At 39.6% G+C, this 18,982-nt stretch overlaps 1 protein-coding gene across 1 annotated transcript in view; it reads right to left on the reverse strand.

Annotated features, from left to right (window-relative positions):
* Positions 1 to 10,399: 10,399 nt before the first annotated feature.
* Positions 10,400 to 18,982, reverse strand: part of COX16 (cytochrome c oxidase assembly factor COX16) — a 44,505-nt gene continuing 35,922 nt past the window's right edge. The window contains exon 4 of the mRNA XM_084288354.1: positions 10,400 to 10,748. Coding sequence (XP_084144480.1) covers positions 10,632 to 10,748 — 117 coding nt within the window. The 3' untranslated portion in view covers positions 10,400 to 10,631. The remainder of the gene's footprint in view (positions 10,749 to 18,982) is intronic.

An 18,982-nucleotide genomic window follows, 5' to 3' on the forward strand; every position in this document is an offset into this window, starting at 1 on the left:
TTTTAGTAACAAAATGGTCATGATTATTAATCATGATTGTTTTGATTGAATCTAATTGCAGTGTTCCCTAAAGTGTAGCAACACTCCCTCCACCCCCAGCCAACCGAAATAGAAAAATCGCATCCTGAAAATAGCAGCAAGAGACAGTTAACAAAACCTGGCCTCCCACAAGTTGTGTCATTAGACCAGACAGATCTTTGAGATTAAATCAGCTAGGAGACTATGGCTATGAAAGACATTGCTGCCTTCCCACAAAAGCCGTTCCTGCAGCAGAAGCCTCCTACATCCCTCCCTATTCCACAGGATGCAGAGCTGGCTGGTGCTGCCCCTCAACTCTTTTTGGAAGGTTTTGGCCAGTCCTCCCTTGGCAGAAGGTAAATTCACAGCATCCTCTATGTACCTTCTCTGCAAAGGGTAGCTGCAGAGTCAAGGGTGGAGTTTTCAGATGGTCTCCCCCAACTCAGAGATAGCCTGCAATTACTGTAGGAATGCTGGAGTTATATTTTCCTCTGAGTTATACAAAAGGCCCTACTATATCATTTTATGGTCTCTACCAGAGATAATACATATGATTTCCTGTTCCATGAACGACTGAGGGATTACTTAAGCAAAACTAAACACCCTGCATTGTGTAATTACATAAAACCCTAAGGTGGGCCCTCTACAGAAAGCAAACCCAAGGACCACTCTGAGCAAATTGACTACAAAAAGGGTGCACAAATCTCTGGCTGAAATCTGCTGGTGGAGACCTCCTCTGGAGATCAGACTGCTGCAGCTGCATCAGTATAAAAAACGAACTGGGAAGGAAAGGACATGCCCCCAGCATGATACCACAGGCTGCAACAGAGGCACCCACCTCCAGTCACAGTACCTAGAATGAGTCACAGCTCAGGACAGCAAGACACAGAAAAACCCAGTGTCCCAACAAAATCCCAGACAAAACAGCATTCTTTATACGGGATGTCAGAACCTTCCCTCTGTTCTGGCTGCCTCTTTCTCATTTCAAGTTAACAGATCTGTGTACAAAACCCTGGGCTGGGCAAGGCTTTCAGGCACTGTCTGGCAATTACAGCGCCCCCCCCCCCCCCGTGGATACTTAGGTTTGGATTTAGGAAGTCTAGAAACTACCAAAACCAGAAAAAAAAAATGGAAGTATTATCAATATATTATCATCACAATATTTTAAGGGCTTCCAGTCTTTTTCCTAGTCCCAAAACCTTACAAATGTAGCGATGCAAAACTCTCAGAGGACTTACCTGTGTTGTCTTGTCCAAAAAAAAAGGTTTGCATATTTCCTCCAAGAGTTAAAGTAACTAAAAAAGAAAGGAGTCTGTTATTACATACAAACAATCTTTTTGTTGGCCTTCACAAGAAAGGAAGTGAGACCTCCAGCTGCTTTATAATTTCTCCCACTATAGCAAGCAAAGGCACACCTGCCTTCTGGAACAGCAGTAATTCAGGCCAATGCAGATCAGCTGTACTTGCAAGGCACGCTAAAGGTGGCTTGACTTCTAAAAGCTGTCAGGTCTCTTAAAGAGCAGGAATGACAATAGTTACAGATGGAAAAGAGCTGGTAGGTCACTGAATCCAGCCTGCTGCAAGGGCAAGATGGACTCTCCAAAGAGATACGCTAAGGACATGTCGAGCCTTACAGTGATACTACACTTGATTTTAGCCAAAAGGCCAAGAAGTGATAATAGGAAAGGGACTGAGGATAAAAGTGACTGGTGGCTGCCCCCGTGCACTCTGCCAAGGTGATCCAGGGCAAACCTCTTTGGAATAATACTCAGAATTTATTAAGTTGGGTGGATGGTATTTGATCTGCTCTTCTTAATACATAATCCTGAAAGGTCTATGCCCAGTTTTCTGCTGTAATAATAATGCTGTTTTGCATGTTACAAGAAACCTGAATCAATAAAGTGGTCTCTCAGGGCTGGTTTGCTGACACACTGTTCATGACTTTGCTGTACACAAGGTTATCTTTAATGGCAGAAAATATCTTTTTATTGCTCCCCGCTGACTTGGAGGAGACTATAGATCCTCTGACCTTATTGCCCATGCAACTTGTGCTCTGGCTGAAGGACAGTCCGAGCAAAACTTGCTTTCAAATTAGGAAAGATGCCTTAGCCTGTTTCATCCAGCAGACAGGACTGTGCTCAGTCCTGTTCAAACAAGTTTATGATTTCCCCTCCTCCGTGACATGACTCCCCTCCTCAGAAAGATAGCTTAGATAACTGCCTCTGTAGTAGGCAATGCTGGGATTGCAATTATATCTAAATACCGGTGTTACCATGTAAAATTTCTGCTGATCTTTGAAAAATTAATTTACTGAGATAATCATTAAGTTGCCAAGAAACTCAGAAGCTTTTCAAAAGAAAGAAGGAATAATACATTTTAAAAGGATGTCAATATCAGAGGTGATCTGATTTTCAAATTTTGTTCAGGGTCCATGACCCTGTCCCAGAGGGCTTGGGGAGAGAAGCCCATGCGCACCAGCAGTGGAGCACATGCCCTCTCTATTTTTCCAAGCACCCGTGTGAAGGTTTTGTCTTTACTTTCCATTAAAGCCAAAAGTGGAGCTCTCCAGACTGCCTACTAAATGAGGAGACTTCTTAGACTGGCAAATGTAGTCTTTGGGACTGTCTATATACGTATGCATATCTATATCTAGCTATTTGATAAAGGCATGTAACAACACACTAGGGACATTAAGGTATTCTACAATTTTTTATATTTCATTAAAATTTCATTAAGGTATCCTACATTTTTTAAATTTAAGATTTCCAGCTACACCTCTTTGCACAAGGTAAAACAGAGAATGGTGAATCCTCCGAAGGCTAAAGAAACTTTTCCAAGGAGAAAAGGACAACGCACAGAAACAGCGTGGTCCACTACTTCAGGAGCTCCTGGATTACACTCTCTCTGGCCTGGGAGTGTAAAAGACAACTAACGCCTCTTCTCTCAGTAGGTTCTTGGCATTACCTAAACATACAGAAAGGGAGATGCAAAAACTATATAGAATATGTGGCAGTTAAAGCGGACAGTGCCAGCAACAAAATTAATATATATATTTATTTATATATATACATGTATACATAAGTAGTATATATAAAAGTAAATATCCTTTTGGGGAGAGAAATTTCTTGGGAAGAAATTTTGATGTTTTAACCTTGGGGAGCTGCAGAAAACCCCATGCAGCCTTCTGCTGCTAGCAAAAGGGAGTAAGGAGTGGAACAGTAGACACCTCAGGGATTAATAACTGAGAACCCCACATACCAGATGATATATGTAGAAGATACTATCAAATTACCTGAGTCCTTGAGGTTAGTCGAAGGTAGTAATGTATGTATCAGGCTTCACCTGGACATTATCATATCTGCATTATTAAGATAATGTGCAGTATGGGTTAGAAGAACACTCCTGTCAGATAACATTGCACATCCCAATGGAGCTTCAAGGGACAAAGACAGCTTAAATTTTAATTTCTGATGTGAATAATTCATTATGTGGCTAAGAAATCTTGAATACATGAAAGATAAGGTCTCCTCCTCCTGTATGTGCTCCAAATCACTGACCAGACAATCAAGTTTGTCCACAGAAAGTACAGGTTCCCATATCCAGCTTTTTCTTGCAAAGTACGAATAACCTGGGTTAGTCAGAAACCTCACTCCAGGTAACAAAAAACTGCATGATCTGTGCTGGCTGTCGAGGAACAATGTTCAAATAAGTACTTAAGACAAATTTAAATTTCTGAATATTTGCAAACATTGGTCTTTTTAGCTAAGCTGAAGCATACTGTGAACATGCCCAGCTGCTTCGTTGCAATGACTACCCTAAGTCAAGATAAAAAACAGTGTTGTAATTCACTTTTAAACCTTCCAACCCCTCCTGTCATTTGTAAAAGGTGAAGTTTTACAGACTTGATCAAATTGCATTCATGTTCTTCTGCTCTTAAAGGTTAATAAAAAATAAAACATGATTTTGCTGTTTATTATTCCAGCATGACCGATAAGGATGCTTGCACTTCACAGGGAGCTCATGGACTAAAAGGCCTGTTATGAGAAACGTGCAATCTCAGATTTTTGTACTGAAAACACATTTGTATGGTAAAGAGCATCACCAGGGGGGTGGAGAGCCAAATTACAGTAAGACATGACCCCAGAATTGGATGGACTATGGTCAATTCAAACTATATGAATGGGAGTAGGACTGGAGTCTTTCCATCTTTGATTGCCAATTTGTTTCTAGACAGGCAACTTAAAATGATGGAAAGCCTACAACTATCACTTAAACAGGGGCAGTGCCCTTTGTAGACTGGGAAAAATGCTGGCTTTCTTCTTATTGTATTATGGTACACGAGAATTCTCGTTGAATACTTAATACAAAATGACATCATTTAAGATGAAATAAACAGAAATAAATTCAGGTTATATTATTAGTGAAAGCAGGGAGAAAGAAGGACTTGTTTCCACAGACAACTTCATCGGTTAACGTGAAAGTGACAATGCCATCAGCCAGGTTAGCAGCATGCTGGAGGCAGTGAGGGGCAGGTCTTCTTTTTTATGAGTAGCCAAACAGGTCGTGAAATCTTCTGTAAACTGCAAGCATACAACTTAACTAATGCAGGCGTGCTTGTCTGCTGGGCGTAATGCTTGTGTACGCAGCCACAGAGGTGTGCAGTGACACACTCAGCCAGAATGTAGGATGTAGATTCACCATTTGACTAAGGAATTGACTGAGATTGCTGGTTTAAAAAAAAAAAAAAAAAAAAAAAAAAACATATTGTAAAGAATTTTCTATCTGCTTGATTGACATTTTGCAACCTGTTCACTGAGAGGGATTTATTTTGGCAAATTACTGAGAATATTTTTTGTGAAAAGTTTTGGCAACTGCTGAAATATTTTGTGTTGACAGTCTTTTGAGTGAAAAACACACTTTAGAGATCAGTTGTGGCTTTTCATTTCCAAAGTTAAGCTGCCTGAGAAAAAAGAATCAAGAAGAGAAAAACATAAAAAGGAAAATAAAACATCACAGTTCACCCAAACAAAAACATTTCTAAAACTATTACCTTGCAAAATATTCTACTTGACTTTTTGTTCTGACTTGAGACAAGACCATTTTTAAGCCCAGAAGTTTTTCCTGAGACAGAAACAATTTTCCTTCCTACTCCATCCAGAGGGACCAGTCAGAAAGAACACAGTGTTTTCTATTACTATTTTTGTCCTTAAGATTTTTTTTCTTTCCACTTCTTTTTTTTTTTTATTATTTTCTCTTATTTCCTTTTTTTTCACTTTCATTTTCTTTCCCTTTCTTTCTTAAAATGCCCTATGCACTACTAAACAGGGAAGAAACTTGAGCCTGGAAACCAAGATTCTTTGCTCTTGCTCTCCTCTATTCCTCTGTTATTCAGAAGGAGTATGAAAAGAGCTATATTAAGCTGAAATTTTATTCTGCTGTCCTCTGTTCAACAAAAGATAGCCCACTAAAGCCACTAAATCACAGATAACACTTCTCTGGGCAACATTATTAGGAACTGACAGCTGGTGATGGATGAAGATCTCATCTTTTAAAGAAAAAAGTATATTTAATTTCCTTTGTACATAAAATAGAGAGCACAGCATTGTGTATCTAAAGATAAAAAGAGACCCAGTGTATGCAGGGTGCCATACTTAAGGGGATATAATACTGGGTCTGTGTTTCTGAGCTTACATTTTACAGAACATCTTCAAATTAATTTAGAAACCACTATTCTTCAATTCTCAGTAGAGAATTAACACTAAAAAAGAAAAAGAAAAAAAAAAAAAGAAAGAAAAAGGAAAAAAAAAAAAAAAAGAAAAAGGAAAAAAAAAAAAAAAAGCAGGGGACATTCTGCAGTCAGTTCCATTAGAAATAAGCAGCTCAGAGACTAAGCTGTTACTTTTTAGGAAGAACACTGGGAGACAGGAGAGAAATGGATTTACAGGGCAGCCAGATGGGGTTCTGCCCAATTCTTCCTGGGATTAAGCACAACTCCTGGGAGCCACTGGGTCTCCTCGAGGCCGACACCAGATTTGGTACTGAATATGCACAGTGGAGTTGGTATTGAACACTGAGGATGTCATCAGCTACCTTGAAAGAGTTATGTTAGATTAAGTATGGCCATTTTTCCATCATCTGAAGCACATCAAGCCAGACCCCAAGTACGCTGGGTGAAAGCAGATAAATTTCTTCTGTGGAGGCACAGTAATACACACACAGTGCTCCCTTATTTCTGGTTTGTTTTTCCCTCAGATGACTGTGACTGTGACACATTCAACTCTTCACATTTGCAATGTATAACCATATTTTACACGTCCTTTCTGCGGCACTAACAGCTGCTGCTTTGGTTGAATTTAATTTTAACACACCTCCCAAGCAGGATAGAGATGGCGACGATGAAACTTTAATTACCTGTCTGCGCTAAGTAAGACTTTAACTGCTCATGTTCAGCAAGAAAATATGGCCAGTCTGATGCCAGTGGTAGGAAAGACTGCTTCAGTCTCCTGGGGTAAAGAACAGTTTAAGAAAAACATCTGTATGGAGTTTTTGTTTCCAAGTCTAGAGACTATTTGTGCACTGGATGAGTCTGGCTGCAAGTCCTCGTAGGAAAAGGAGGCCTAACTGTGTGCAATTACCTGCCTTTGATTACAGACTCGTAGTTAGCTCGTCTAAAACACAGCGGAATTTTTTGTGACCCTTACTCCACTGAAGGATGAAAAGAAGCTTTCCACTGAAAACACTGGGGAAAAAGCAGTCTTTCTAAAAGTAAGTTTATGGAAAAATTCTGTGACCATCTTCATGTCAAAATGGTTATTCTGCTTTCTCTAAGACTTCAGATCAACCCCTTCTTCTGTCTCATTTCTTTACTCTTACTCATTTCTTTACTCATAACGAACGTAGTAGCAAAGGATAATGTTTAGGCTTTCCCATTTCTTACAGAAAGAAAAGCATCTGGAAAATATACAAAATCAAAAACTTGTCCCAGGCTTGAGATGGAAATCCAAAGACAGCAACTTAGACCAAATGCAAGATCATCACAAAGTACAAGGGTCTACACTGGTATTTCAGAAGGTGAAACCTATTGCTTTAATTTTCACCTATAGACATGTACATACAGTTAAGCAAAAACTGTTGATGTAAAACATCCAATTAACAGGATAACCTTTAAATCACTCCAAGGTGCTGCTCCTCTGTGAAGAAGTGGGTTTCTCCTGATCTGAGCGCTCAGCAAGGTGGACACACATCTTCACACACCCATCAGTGTTAGCAACCCTCTGCTTTTTGGGATTCCTCCCCAGCTGCTGATGGGGTATGTGTAAGAAGTTTTTCAGAAGTTTCTGCATTCTATACTCTGGTCTAAAAGTCCCATTGCTCCTCTGTCATTATGGCACAATCTTTTTTAGGGTAGCTGGAGCAATTTTCAGCATCTTGGAGGATCAATACTGGCAAGACTATCTTCTGCATGATTCTAGAAGTTTTTAACACCAACTAGTCATCCAAATATATATCCGAATCTTTGAATTTTGAACTGCTATGCTATTTAGCAAGTTTTGAAAGCTTTTTAGATCACAGTAGCTACAGCATTGGCTAAGCTTCTACATCTCTGTTAAATGTGAACTAACGTACTTTACATTTTATCTTTTGGGTCATCCACGAGTCTGCAAATACGAAGTGCCATGGGAGAAACAAACTCAGCAGAATCCACAGGGCTGACCTCATGCAAGGTTTGGTTTGGACTCTGGACTGCAGCTGGGATGCATCCAGCCGGATACCCACGGGTGCTACATTGAGCTCTCTCCATCCCCAGAGACTGGTGCCCCAGATTCCCACATATGCAGTACTACTTCTGTGCTCTACTCATATTCTTGTTATGGACGATCCCAAAGACCAACCTTGTCACAATTTCTTTGAGAAGTAAACGCTTCCTCCATTTTTTTTTTCAGTCCATATACACACAGACACCTAGCCAGACTTCTTAGTCTTTTATTTCCTATTTCAGCAAAGCTGACTAGAAGACCTGGCTTCATAAAGTGCTCTCTTTTACCCATTTAATACTTCATACCTCCCACTGAAGTCTTGTTTTCATTCCCCTCAGACCAGTATATGCTAGTGACAAAAGAGAATTCAAAACTGTTTCATTACCTCTGGCCCCTCAGCCACATGTTCAGGAGGCTGAGAATAACGATTCAGGAATTTAACAGGGTTATCCCCAGGTGCCTTGAAGATCATCAGAAATGCTGTAACATGGCTTTCAAAAGGATAGTTCAAAAATAAGCAGCCAAACTAAGCATGAATCCTGAACCAACTGATGTTTGCCTCTCTCTTTCTCGTTATGAACTATAACTCTCTACATCTAGAGTGCCTTCTACTTTGGGATGCTTGATAACTTAAGAGACTTTAATTGACTCTTTCAACGTGGTCTCTTCATATGTATTACTTCCAATTCTGTGGCCACAAAAAGCACGATATAAAACTTGAAGCTGTTGTCCAACTTCATGGCACTAAAGAGAAATTCCTGAAGCAGCTCTCCCCGTTTAATAAAGAGTATAGCAGTACAGCTCCTATACCTGCCAAAAGTTTTTGTTGTTGTTGTTGTTTGTTTGTTTGTTTTGGTTAAAATTCATAAATGATTCAACAACATTGAAAAAAAATGGGATTGGAGGTTTGTTTTTTTTAGTGGACTATCAGTAAATATTCTAATTGGGACTATGTCTTCATATATAACTTCAAGAGAAGGGGCAAGTGAAAAAGTTTTCCAAATGTATGTCACTTTTGCTCAAAGATGCTGAAATAATTCCATCACTTTCCAGAAATGCCATTTCACAGGTAGTTACAAATATGCTCACGGAAACTACAGAAAATGTAGTGTCAGTCTAAAACAGAGGCACCCTTCTCTCCCCCCCCTCAGCAAGCAACCATCTAAGAAACATCAGAAGTCAAAACTGAGTCTTAAATTACGACATAAAAAGTGTTCTACGAAGAATTACTTACAACCACATTCCAAAACCGTTGAAATAACATTGCTGTGCCCCAAATACTTTTTGTGGAATATCAAATTCGTAAAAATACACAGGATCTGTGTATTGGCAGTGTTTTGTCCGTCAAGAAAAGTGCTATGCGTAAGGATTTAATGAGAGAGAAATATCTTTTCTTCTTCCCCTGGGGAAGGGGTAACTTGTCCTACACACTGTGCCTAGAAAGCCACATGCTTGTTTCAGGGGTAGCATTGGTCCACCCTGTGAGCCAGTATTGCAAGACTGTGAGCTAATCATGCCTCTGCATATGCAAAATAATGGCAACTTGTCAAGGCTGGGAAAAGGAAGATGCTTATCCTCTGGGAAACAGGTAACAAATTTGCAGAATCATCATAAGATGGGTCTATGCCCAGGAACATAAAGAAGTGTTTCCAGTGGTCCAGCTAGTACCTGAAGAGCAGCTGTGATGCCAGCATCAGCAGGAGCCCTAGCTCAGAAAAGACTCTGTCACTGTACTTAACGCACTCACGTCCCTTGAGCAATCAATCTTGCTGCTGCCAGAGCTGCACCAGAATTTGAATTTGAAGAGTTGAAAAGTTGCTTAACAAGGTAGGTAGTTTCAACTAGTCCTCACCTGTCCTATTTTATATCTTATTTGCCCAAGAATGTTATTTTATCTTTGAGGTAAAAAAAATAAAATAAAATAACAAACCAATGAAATTAATTTCCTTCTTTTCCAGTTCTAACAGAGCTTAATGCCACTGTATTCTAGCTTTTTAATCATTTCCTTATAGCATTTAGATTGCATGTGACATATTTATTGCAGAGACAAATAAGACCATATCTCTATGACTTCCCAAGGGATTTACACATAGGTGTCACTGAATGCTCTGAAACCAGAATCTGTTCATCTGTGCTCTGCTGCTCCGTTCCCCCAAAAAGGAGTTTTACAAGTGAGGCTGAGAAGCTCCAATGCAAATGTCCTGCCTGCACAAAAGCATCAATACACCCATCACAAAAATCTGCCCATAGCTAAAAAAAATATTATTTAACCAATTTCCAGCTGACACTCTGCACATGCCTCTGCACAGACAAGCTCCTGGAAATGAAACACAAGAATATTATTTAGCCAAAAATGGGCTCACTGTTCCTGAACAGTTGATATGCCTGTGGAGTCCCTTCCAAGCTTAAGAGCTTGAAGTCATGCAGAGGCTCTCTGAAGCGACATTTGTCTGGTCACACACATCTAGATGACAACGCTGCTGTTCTTGTTGTGGTACTGAAAAATGACTCTTGAAATGATATCTCTTGCTGAAGCACCTCAGCTTTAAACAATAATTGTTGAAATGGAAAAGGAAAAATCTGATATACTCAGTAAAATAATCAGCTGTTGTTTTTTGTTTGTTTGTTTGTTTTATTGAGAACTCTCACATACAGCCTGTGGAACTGTGCAAATGGATGCAAACAAAGAGCTTTGTACAACATGGTGCCTTTTGGGTTCCTCTCACAGTTATACACACTGGCATGAATTGCTCAGAGCAACGCTGTCCTCCCATGTCTGCTCCTGACAGTGGAATAAAAAATAAGATAGTCCAGCCTGAGACTTTTTTCTGCGGGCAGCAAAGTAGGCTTGCTTGATCACTCTGTCTTGAGATGGGCAGCCTCCCGCCGCTGCTGCTGAACAGCCCTGGAATCTTCCCACAGCTGGGGTCCTCTGATGTTCTCCCAGTTATCCAAGTCAGATTTTTCCAATTTCTGCAGATAAACATAAAAAATAAGTGTCACCTTGACAGCCCCATGATTTAAAATACGTATTATTCTACACTGTGTTCTTTTTGCACAAGAAACAGCATCACCGTTGGGCTGAAGAATTTCATCCACCCTCCAAAAGTTCTTCAACAAGGAAAAAAATCATGCAGTATCCACACAACTGCATAAATAACTAAGGTAGGCATTACTGCTTATCAATAGATATGGAACATGTAGAACAGGAATAAGTACAGCATCTGAACATGACTGAAGGAGGTATTTTGTATTCATTCTTTCTTTTGACTCTCACCTTGTCTTCCAGATCAGTTCTTCATCTGCAAGTCTGCCTACTACTGAGGTAGGAGTGAAAAGCATTGGTATAGCTCAAACAGAAGATTATTATTAGTGACCTGAAGTTTCTGTCAGCACAGATACAAAGCATACTGGAAAAGAGGAATCATCTAGCACTAAGAGCCAGTAACAGTGCAACCCCTTCCAACCCATGTGGTTTTATATTGAGAAAACTATGTAATGCTTTTTACTATCTAGTTTCATAAGGCAACTAACTGTCAGAGATAGGTATACATGGGATATGCTAAGTGGCCAAGCTGTCAGATACTTAAAAACTAGCTAGATTTTAAATTAAATCCTTTCTACCATCCCCAGAGTCAGAAGGGGCAGTGACTGGAGTCTATATCTAGTCTTAGAAGTGCACAAAACCAAGGAACAGGAACTCTCCCGACTTTACCTACCACGTGCTGCTGTTGAGGAAGACAAATTTATACTTCTCCTCCACAGTCCTTCTAGCAGAGATGCAAAAACCTCTTCCTGGCAGGCACAGACCTCAACTCTTGCACGCCAGCCTGCAGCATAGGATGCTGTACCAGACAGGAGGCCAAGCAGGGGTTGTGCACCTCTGCCGGAACGAGGGCTATTCCGCATGCTAGTGAATAGGGCAATATTGCATACCAGTAATGAGATGTACTGCAGTGGGCTTTGAACCTCCGATTTGTCATTAGGGTTTAATCTCAGCAAGTGCTGTAAGAACACACCAGAAAACACTTAACCCTGGCCTGAACTTGTGGTCTAATTTGCCTACTGTCAGTCATCCAAACAAATGGCAAATACTGAGGGACTTGAATAATAGTCACAGAATAATTCAACAGCTATAACAGACCTGCTACTATTAGTTCATGTTATGTAAAAGTTTTCTGTCACTTCTACAACTTGTGGAAATTGCAACGAGGTTAGTCAGATATCAAAAGAAATTAGGCAACATTCTACAGAAGATACATGAGAACATATGCACAAACACAGGAGACTTTCACAAGGTAGGAACAACTGAATTTTTCATACAGCAGAGTTGGCACAGATCTTTCTGAAGAATTGCCTTCATTATTTTATACATTTTATGATTAGCCGGTATTTGATTTCAACTAGAAAGGATCTGAGCTGATATAGGAGGAGGGAGAAGGAGGGTGTTTAGGGAAGGTACACATCATCCCCTGCATCAGCAAATATCCACTGTGCAAATTCAGAATTTAACACCTGATTCAAATGGAAGCTTTAAAGAATCCACACTGAAAATAACCTTGTGCTTTAACAGAAGGAAAGCATGCTGGTTTTATTAAACACAAAGGTACCACGCAGCTGTGAAGATCTAAACTATTCCCAGAGGTGTTCAGCTCACAAAATCTGAACAAGAAACAACATTTAAAATATATACAACAATACTTGTAGTACCCAAAGATAGACTACATAAAGAAGTCTATCAGAACAGATACGTATACTGGAGGTCTTTATGAAAAGTTTGTATTAATCTGCCCCTGAAACTTCACAAAGGCGTAGAGGAGGCAGAGATGAGGTTTGTTCAAAACAGAAACTGCACAATCAAAACTGCACAATCTAAACAAAGACAAGAAAGCATTTTGGCAGCTTCCAACTGAAAGAATGAAGGTACCTGGAAAACACACTGTGATATAATGACAGAATAAAACAACCACGGTTATGCACGGTAAATGGAATTGCCTCAAACTATGAACAGATGAATCTATTTACAGAGCTAATTTTTGTCAATTAAAATATAAAGAATTAAAGACTCTAAAGAATACAGAGAGAAACTATTTTTTCCTTTTTATTCTCAGATTTATATAACGAAGGTATCTTCTTTCTCTCTACCATTTAGGTGCAGCACATGCTGCAAAGTTACAAAGCTCCTTTAGATTGACTGAACTATGCTGTATAGTGAGAATTCAGGCAAGAAGTTAGTGGTTTTTTTCCAAATGAAGTCAACCTGACTGGACATTCTGTTGTTGTTGTTGTTTTAATTATTTTATTTTAACCATCTGGACTCCGCCCACCTACTTTCACAGAGACATCACATAAATATGGTAAAACTACTTCAGCTTCTACTAAATTGAAATCCATATGAACTGGCAATCTTAAAAGTGAAAACCTTTTCCTCCCAGTTCAAATGTACTAAATAGTTAATCATTGGAGACTACAATGATATGTAATCAGATCAGACCAGCACAGTTCTCCCTACTTGTCTCAAATAGCCCAAGGGATACTGAAAATTAGCTGTTTAAAGTAAGATCAGTGTAGTCCATTAAATCTACTGATTCACTTCCTAAATCAGCTAAACTGCCTCTTAAAAGTACAGGACTGACAGAAGCTGTAAATTCAAGGAAAAAATGCAGCTATGCAGAGAGGCAAAGGGAAAAAAAAGAATGTTCAACTGCTTGCCACACACTTGACTTTTAAGATTTTTGTTAAACAGCTCACCTGGCACAAATGCACCAACAAGGAGAGAAAGAGAAAGTTCATTGCTGAACTGCTGGTTCAAACGCCTTGCTGGTTTAGTAAGTAAAAGCCATCATCCTCTGTCTGCCTTGCAATAAAATACATTTTTTTTAAAGAGTTTGACTTCCACTTTTGCAGGACAGTTATGTCACAAGAAACAAGCTGAAATCTGCAGAAATTCACTTTGAGCTATTGGTGCTTAGGTGGAGTTAACTCAAGGTTGCCACCTGCAAGAACTGTTTGGCTTTCCTCTGTTTCCTGCATATGAAAGGCAGAATAAGAAAATCCTGTTTACTGCCTGGCTTGATGCAATAAATTGTGCAATGAGCACCACAGACAGAAATGACTCCAATTCAAAGAGACAATTATTTCCCATTATTGTAGTAAGCAACCCCATTTGCAGATAAAAGCTGAGCCAGGGAGGAACATCCTCATGGCTGAGAGAGGCAATGAAAGAAGTGCATTAAACCTGGCTGTTCTTGCTGGAGTGTCAAAACAGCCTGAAGACCATAAAAGATAGATCGAGAAATTGTTCTGACACACAGATGGAGAGGTGCAGAATGAAGGCTAACAATGTATTTGCTATCTTGTGAGGGACTGCAAATCACAACTTTATCATCATTTATGATCTGGCCTCGTTACTATTATCTCCTTACAGCTCTTTCCCAGAGCCACCTCTCTGACATATCATTTTCATAATAAAAACTTAATGTCACTCACTTTCCTTAGGATGTGACATAATTGTATATTTATCTGTGATTAGTGCTCCTCAGGTTAAAAAATAAACATTTTTTTCCAACTAGAGAATGCTTAGTTTTTATGTTATTAATACATAAGCAAGTTAGGAAATAGAATGCCGTGGCCAGAATAAATTAGTTTTTGTTTGTTTTTTTGTTTTTTGTTTTTTTTCTTTAAGGGAAGAAACGTAGTGGTTTTTTGTTGCATGTAAGCATCCACAGGTTTGATTCTCTTTTTGGCTTTGCTAAAGACCGGCAAAGAAACTCAGTGAAACCAACAGAGTCCTTGTTGCTGCCTTCAGTGGGATGCCAATGCCACTCACCTATGGCACAACTAATTAATTTATAGTAAACTCAATTAAGAGACTCTTCTTCCTTAGATTACTTTCCCCTTAGACCATTTCTGCACTGTGTGGGGCCGTGCTCCAAATCAGAGAAAGTGAACTAGATTGGGAAAACAAATACATACTGTTTATGAATTAACTCCATTTAAGCATAAGACTGCAAATACTTGAACTGGCATAGCTGGAGGAATCACTGGACAGACAACAAACAAACATCTTTTGCTGGCTATGTTGCAAAGATTTGTATCACAGAACTGCACCACCGATTTCTCTGTGCATCATTTTCCCAATTTGAAGAACGAAAACAGTACTTGCCTCCAATTCATAGGCGTCATAGAGTTTAATTAATGTTTATAGAGTGCCCTCATAGCCTTGTGTGAAGGTGCTACAGTGATACAAATTACTTAATAAACCAAACAGTGAAGGTACTTGGTTAGAACCATATGGTTACAGTCTTGAATTTTTAAAGTAAGAGAAAATAGCATTAAACAGATTTTTATCATGGAGTTGGGGTTTTCCATTTCCATTTTCCACCCCTCTTAAAATGGAGAAAGTCTTAAAAACTGCACTAAATCTCAGCGGATGACCCAATACCATTTATGCATTACACCTGCATACCATCCAAGATGAACTTCTGGATTCAAAGGATTCACAAGCTCAAGGAGTAAAGTCAAGAAAACTCAAATTGCGCTGGTCTGTTACTTTTAGTTTATCTTCTTTTCTTGAGCAAAAACAAAATTCTGAAACATTCAACCTATAAAGAATAGCACGAGTGCAATATTACACCTTCAAGATCAAACATCCAAAATTCAGCAAATTCCACTTTTAATTTTAAGCGATAAAATACATGTAGCATAGCTTCCTGTACCTGGAAGTTTTACTAAGCTATGGTTAACGTCCCTCAGGAAGAGAAGAGCTATCCGAGGAGGTCTGTCCTCATTTCTGCAGCAGATCCCTTTAGTAGAGGAGCAGCCAGGGATGGACATCTGGGACGTGTGCGGGCTCCTTTTCAGATATATAAAGCTGAGCTTGGTTGAAGGGGATGTGAGACCTTTTGCAGTGCAGCAGCACAGAAGAAGCAACAAACACCACCTGAAACCTCCAGTTCTGTGGCTAGGAGGAAGAGCATATGGATTTCTACAGCACGTTTGTAGAAATGATGTCTATGGCTCCCTGTCTGCAGCCCATAAAAGCGTAAAGAATTTTTTGGGCTGACAACACAGAGAAGGTTTATTTCAAATATCTTGCTTAAATGTTTTTAAGCAAGGACATTTGTTTTCACTGTGTGTATAAAGTTTGGCACAATACATCCTTCTAATAATTTAAAAAATATACTTTTGAACAAGTAATCAAAAAATAGAGGTTTACAAGGATCAAAATATATCAGACTTGTGAGTCACACATGGCTTTTTTTCCCCTCTGACAAGATCTGAAAAATAAGCTTTTGCAGGTTTCTAATGTGAGAGAAAAAAAAAAGCTGTGATGAATATCAGAGGAAAGGGCTAAGAGACTACCACAACAAGAAATGATCAGTTGCCACTGTGAAACGCCTAACAGAAGTGTGTGGGTACAAGAAAAGAAACAACTAGAGCAGGTTTACAATGATAAAGTCAAATTAAACTTAAATCCAGGCCACTCAAGGACTACTTCAAAGTAACCATACTCCTTCAAATCAGCAGCAAACCATATTAACTAGTCTATCTTTCTGAGAAGCTGAGTTAAATATTCTGCCTCTCACACGCTGCCGCCTCTGTCCTGGCCTCCGTTAGCTCAGGTAACACACAGAGGTATTGTAGGTTAGGACTTTGTTTCTCATCTACACTTTCCTGCTGATTTTCAACTCATCTGTCTTCCAAAACTTGCTTGTCAATTTATATGCTGAAGCAGAATGCCTTTCTCTTTGCAGAAACTGTGGTTTTGGCTAGCTGTTAACAGAGCAACTTCAAACCTTTCAGCCATAAGAAGTTTTTTCAATGACATCAATGGTGACTTTTTGATTTTTGTTATTGGGAAAATTTATTTTGAAAAAAAAAAAATCTTCCCTTTTGTTTCCTATGTGACTAACATCCCCTGTCTGTTTGATGAGGACAGTAATATAGGTAGGTGTCAGTCCCCCACTGTATTGCCAAGCTGCTTCTCAGCAATACTGCTGAGTGTACAGTAAACAAGTAACTTGCAAATAAATCTACCTTCATTCTATCTAAACCAACAGGTCCTCAAAATTAAATCACCAAGACTGCTGTACTGAGAAGGATCAAGGCACATAACTAAATTTTTACAAGAACGAAGAGGAAATTTTAGAAGTTAAAGTCTGGGGTCTCTCTTTGGTTGGAGAAGACCTGTCACTTAAGACAGCATCCCACTCTCTGACAGTAACTTGCTACTGCAGAGTACATTTGTACAGTACAGTTTGAGCATTAAATAAAGATGGATAACAACTTGAAAGCAAGTAAAGAACATGTGAGAATTGTATAACAATCTTCTGAAGTGTTTCAAAATATAGCTTGTGTCCCTACGTGGGCATCACAGAAAGTACACTGGCAGTCACAGAATATTTCACCTAGTGTTTACAGAATGGACAAAAACAAGGGCTAAGGCAAAACAAATGTGAAGTGGCTTATAAAAAGCTGCTTTGCCTCATCACTGAGACAAGAGCTTCCTTGGAAACTATTTGCTTTGCTGCATCGTCTTCAGAGGCAGGCAGTGCAAGGCACGTACACAGCCTCAACTGTGCAGCTAAATTCCCATACAACATATTGGAAGTTATTTTGGATATTTTATACCAAGGATGTAACAATTCACCGCTAGGGGCCCATTAACATGACAGATGTGCTTAACATCTACATCTACGTAGTCAGCTGCACAGGGAAACACTCCCAATACTGCCTGGTAGGAGCTAGCAGCATCCCCTAGGACAATAACTGAAAGAATTCAGTCGTGCTGTGTGGATGACACTTTCCATAGTCAAACCCTTTGTATGTGTGTGTGAGAGAGAGAGACAGACAACACACAGGGTAGCTCTAACATGCTAAGAGCTGCTCAGTTCCTCTGGGATTAAAAAACCATCCAAGGGGTGCAACAGCTACAAAGATGTCTATTTTGGAGAGAGGGTGAGGAGCAGAGATTGTTACAGGCATTTGCATGTCTTGGTCGTGTTTGCTGCCTGCTTGCACTCCTAGCTGCCTCACTTTGCTTTTTGCAACTATGAGAAATCAGTGTCTTCTTATTGGGATAAGGGAAGTGCAGATGCAACACACATGAAAGAAATAGCTCACGGCTACAGAAAATCCTGTGCAAAGAGAGATGCTAGAAACACAACTAGAAAAGAATTTACAAGTCTGTTTAATAAAGATGAATTCCAGAAATAAGACTGGTAGAAAGTGATGTCCTGTGCACTTCCCTCAGGAGGCTGTGTGTCTTGCTTCCTGGAAACTTCCACAACAACTCTTCCCAAGATCCTATTGCATACCCACTCAGAATAAAACAAGTAGCACAAACTATTTTAACTAAAATCCTTTCCTTCTCTTGCCCATGGCAGTCCCCACTGATGACAAACTAACACCATTTTGTTCATCTCTACAGAAACAGAAGTGATGAAGACTTATGGTGAAATAAAAACTCTCAAGACCATTTTACATATGAGTAAAGTGAAGTGCAAGCAACTTCACCCTGGGCTTGACCCAGACACAACCCGGAGGACAGTCAGAACCCATGGCTGACTGGAACCAGCTTTTCTTAACCACAGGCTGACAAAAAGGAGAGCACGGGAAGGGTCAGGGTGATTAAAGGAAGAAAGAACAGTATCGCATCCTCATTCAGTGTCACAACTTTGGGCAGATTTTTTTTCCCCAGCATCTCTGACCCCTCTCAAACAGCTCAAGGCAGTTAGTCTCTCGTATCTAGCTCATAGGCACTGAAGTGAATCAATCCTACAGGCCGATCTGTTAATTCCAAAACAACAAAATCAGTAATCCTCCAGTGCTGATAACAGCAGCAACAAGGTGCTTGCAGATATCAGCCACTGGTATTCAGGAAATACCTACCAGAACCATCCTCGTGTCCATATACTCCACTATATCCGCTGATTACTATAAATTACTATGTCACTACACTGTCACTTCATGAAAAAAATGTTTCATCTATTCTGCTGTGACTGCAATCCCCCAAGTCAAGTCAAATAAGCACTAAGCATTTTGAATCATTTTTAGTAGAGCTTATTCAAATGCTATTTTGTTTTACTCTTAAGAGAGTAAACACACAGGTTATGTCCCCATACCACCTCTCCATGCAGCTGCTTTTACTTTTTGAACTGTCCCGGATAAACATTTTAACACTGAAATTACAAAAATTCTGCTGT

Source organism: Netta rufina (genome assembly GCF_964035555.1).
Source record: "Netta rufina genome assembly, chromosome: 5".
NCBI classification, from domain to species: domain Eukaryota; kingdom Metazoa; phylum Chordata; class Aves; order Anseriformes; family Anatidae; genus Netta; species Netta rufina.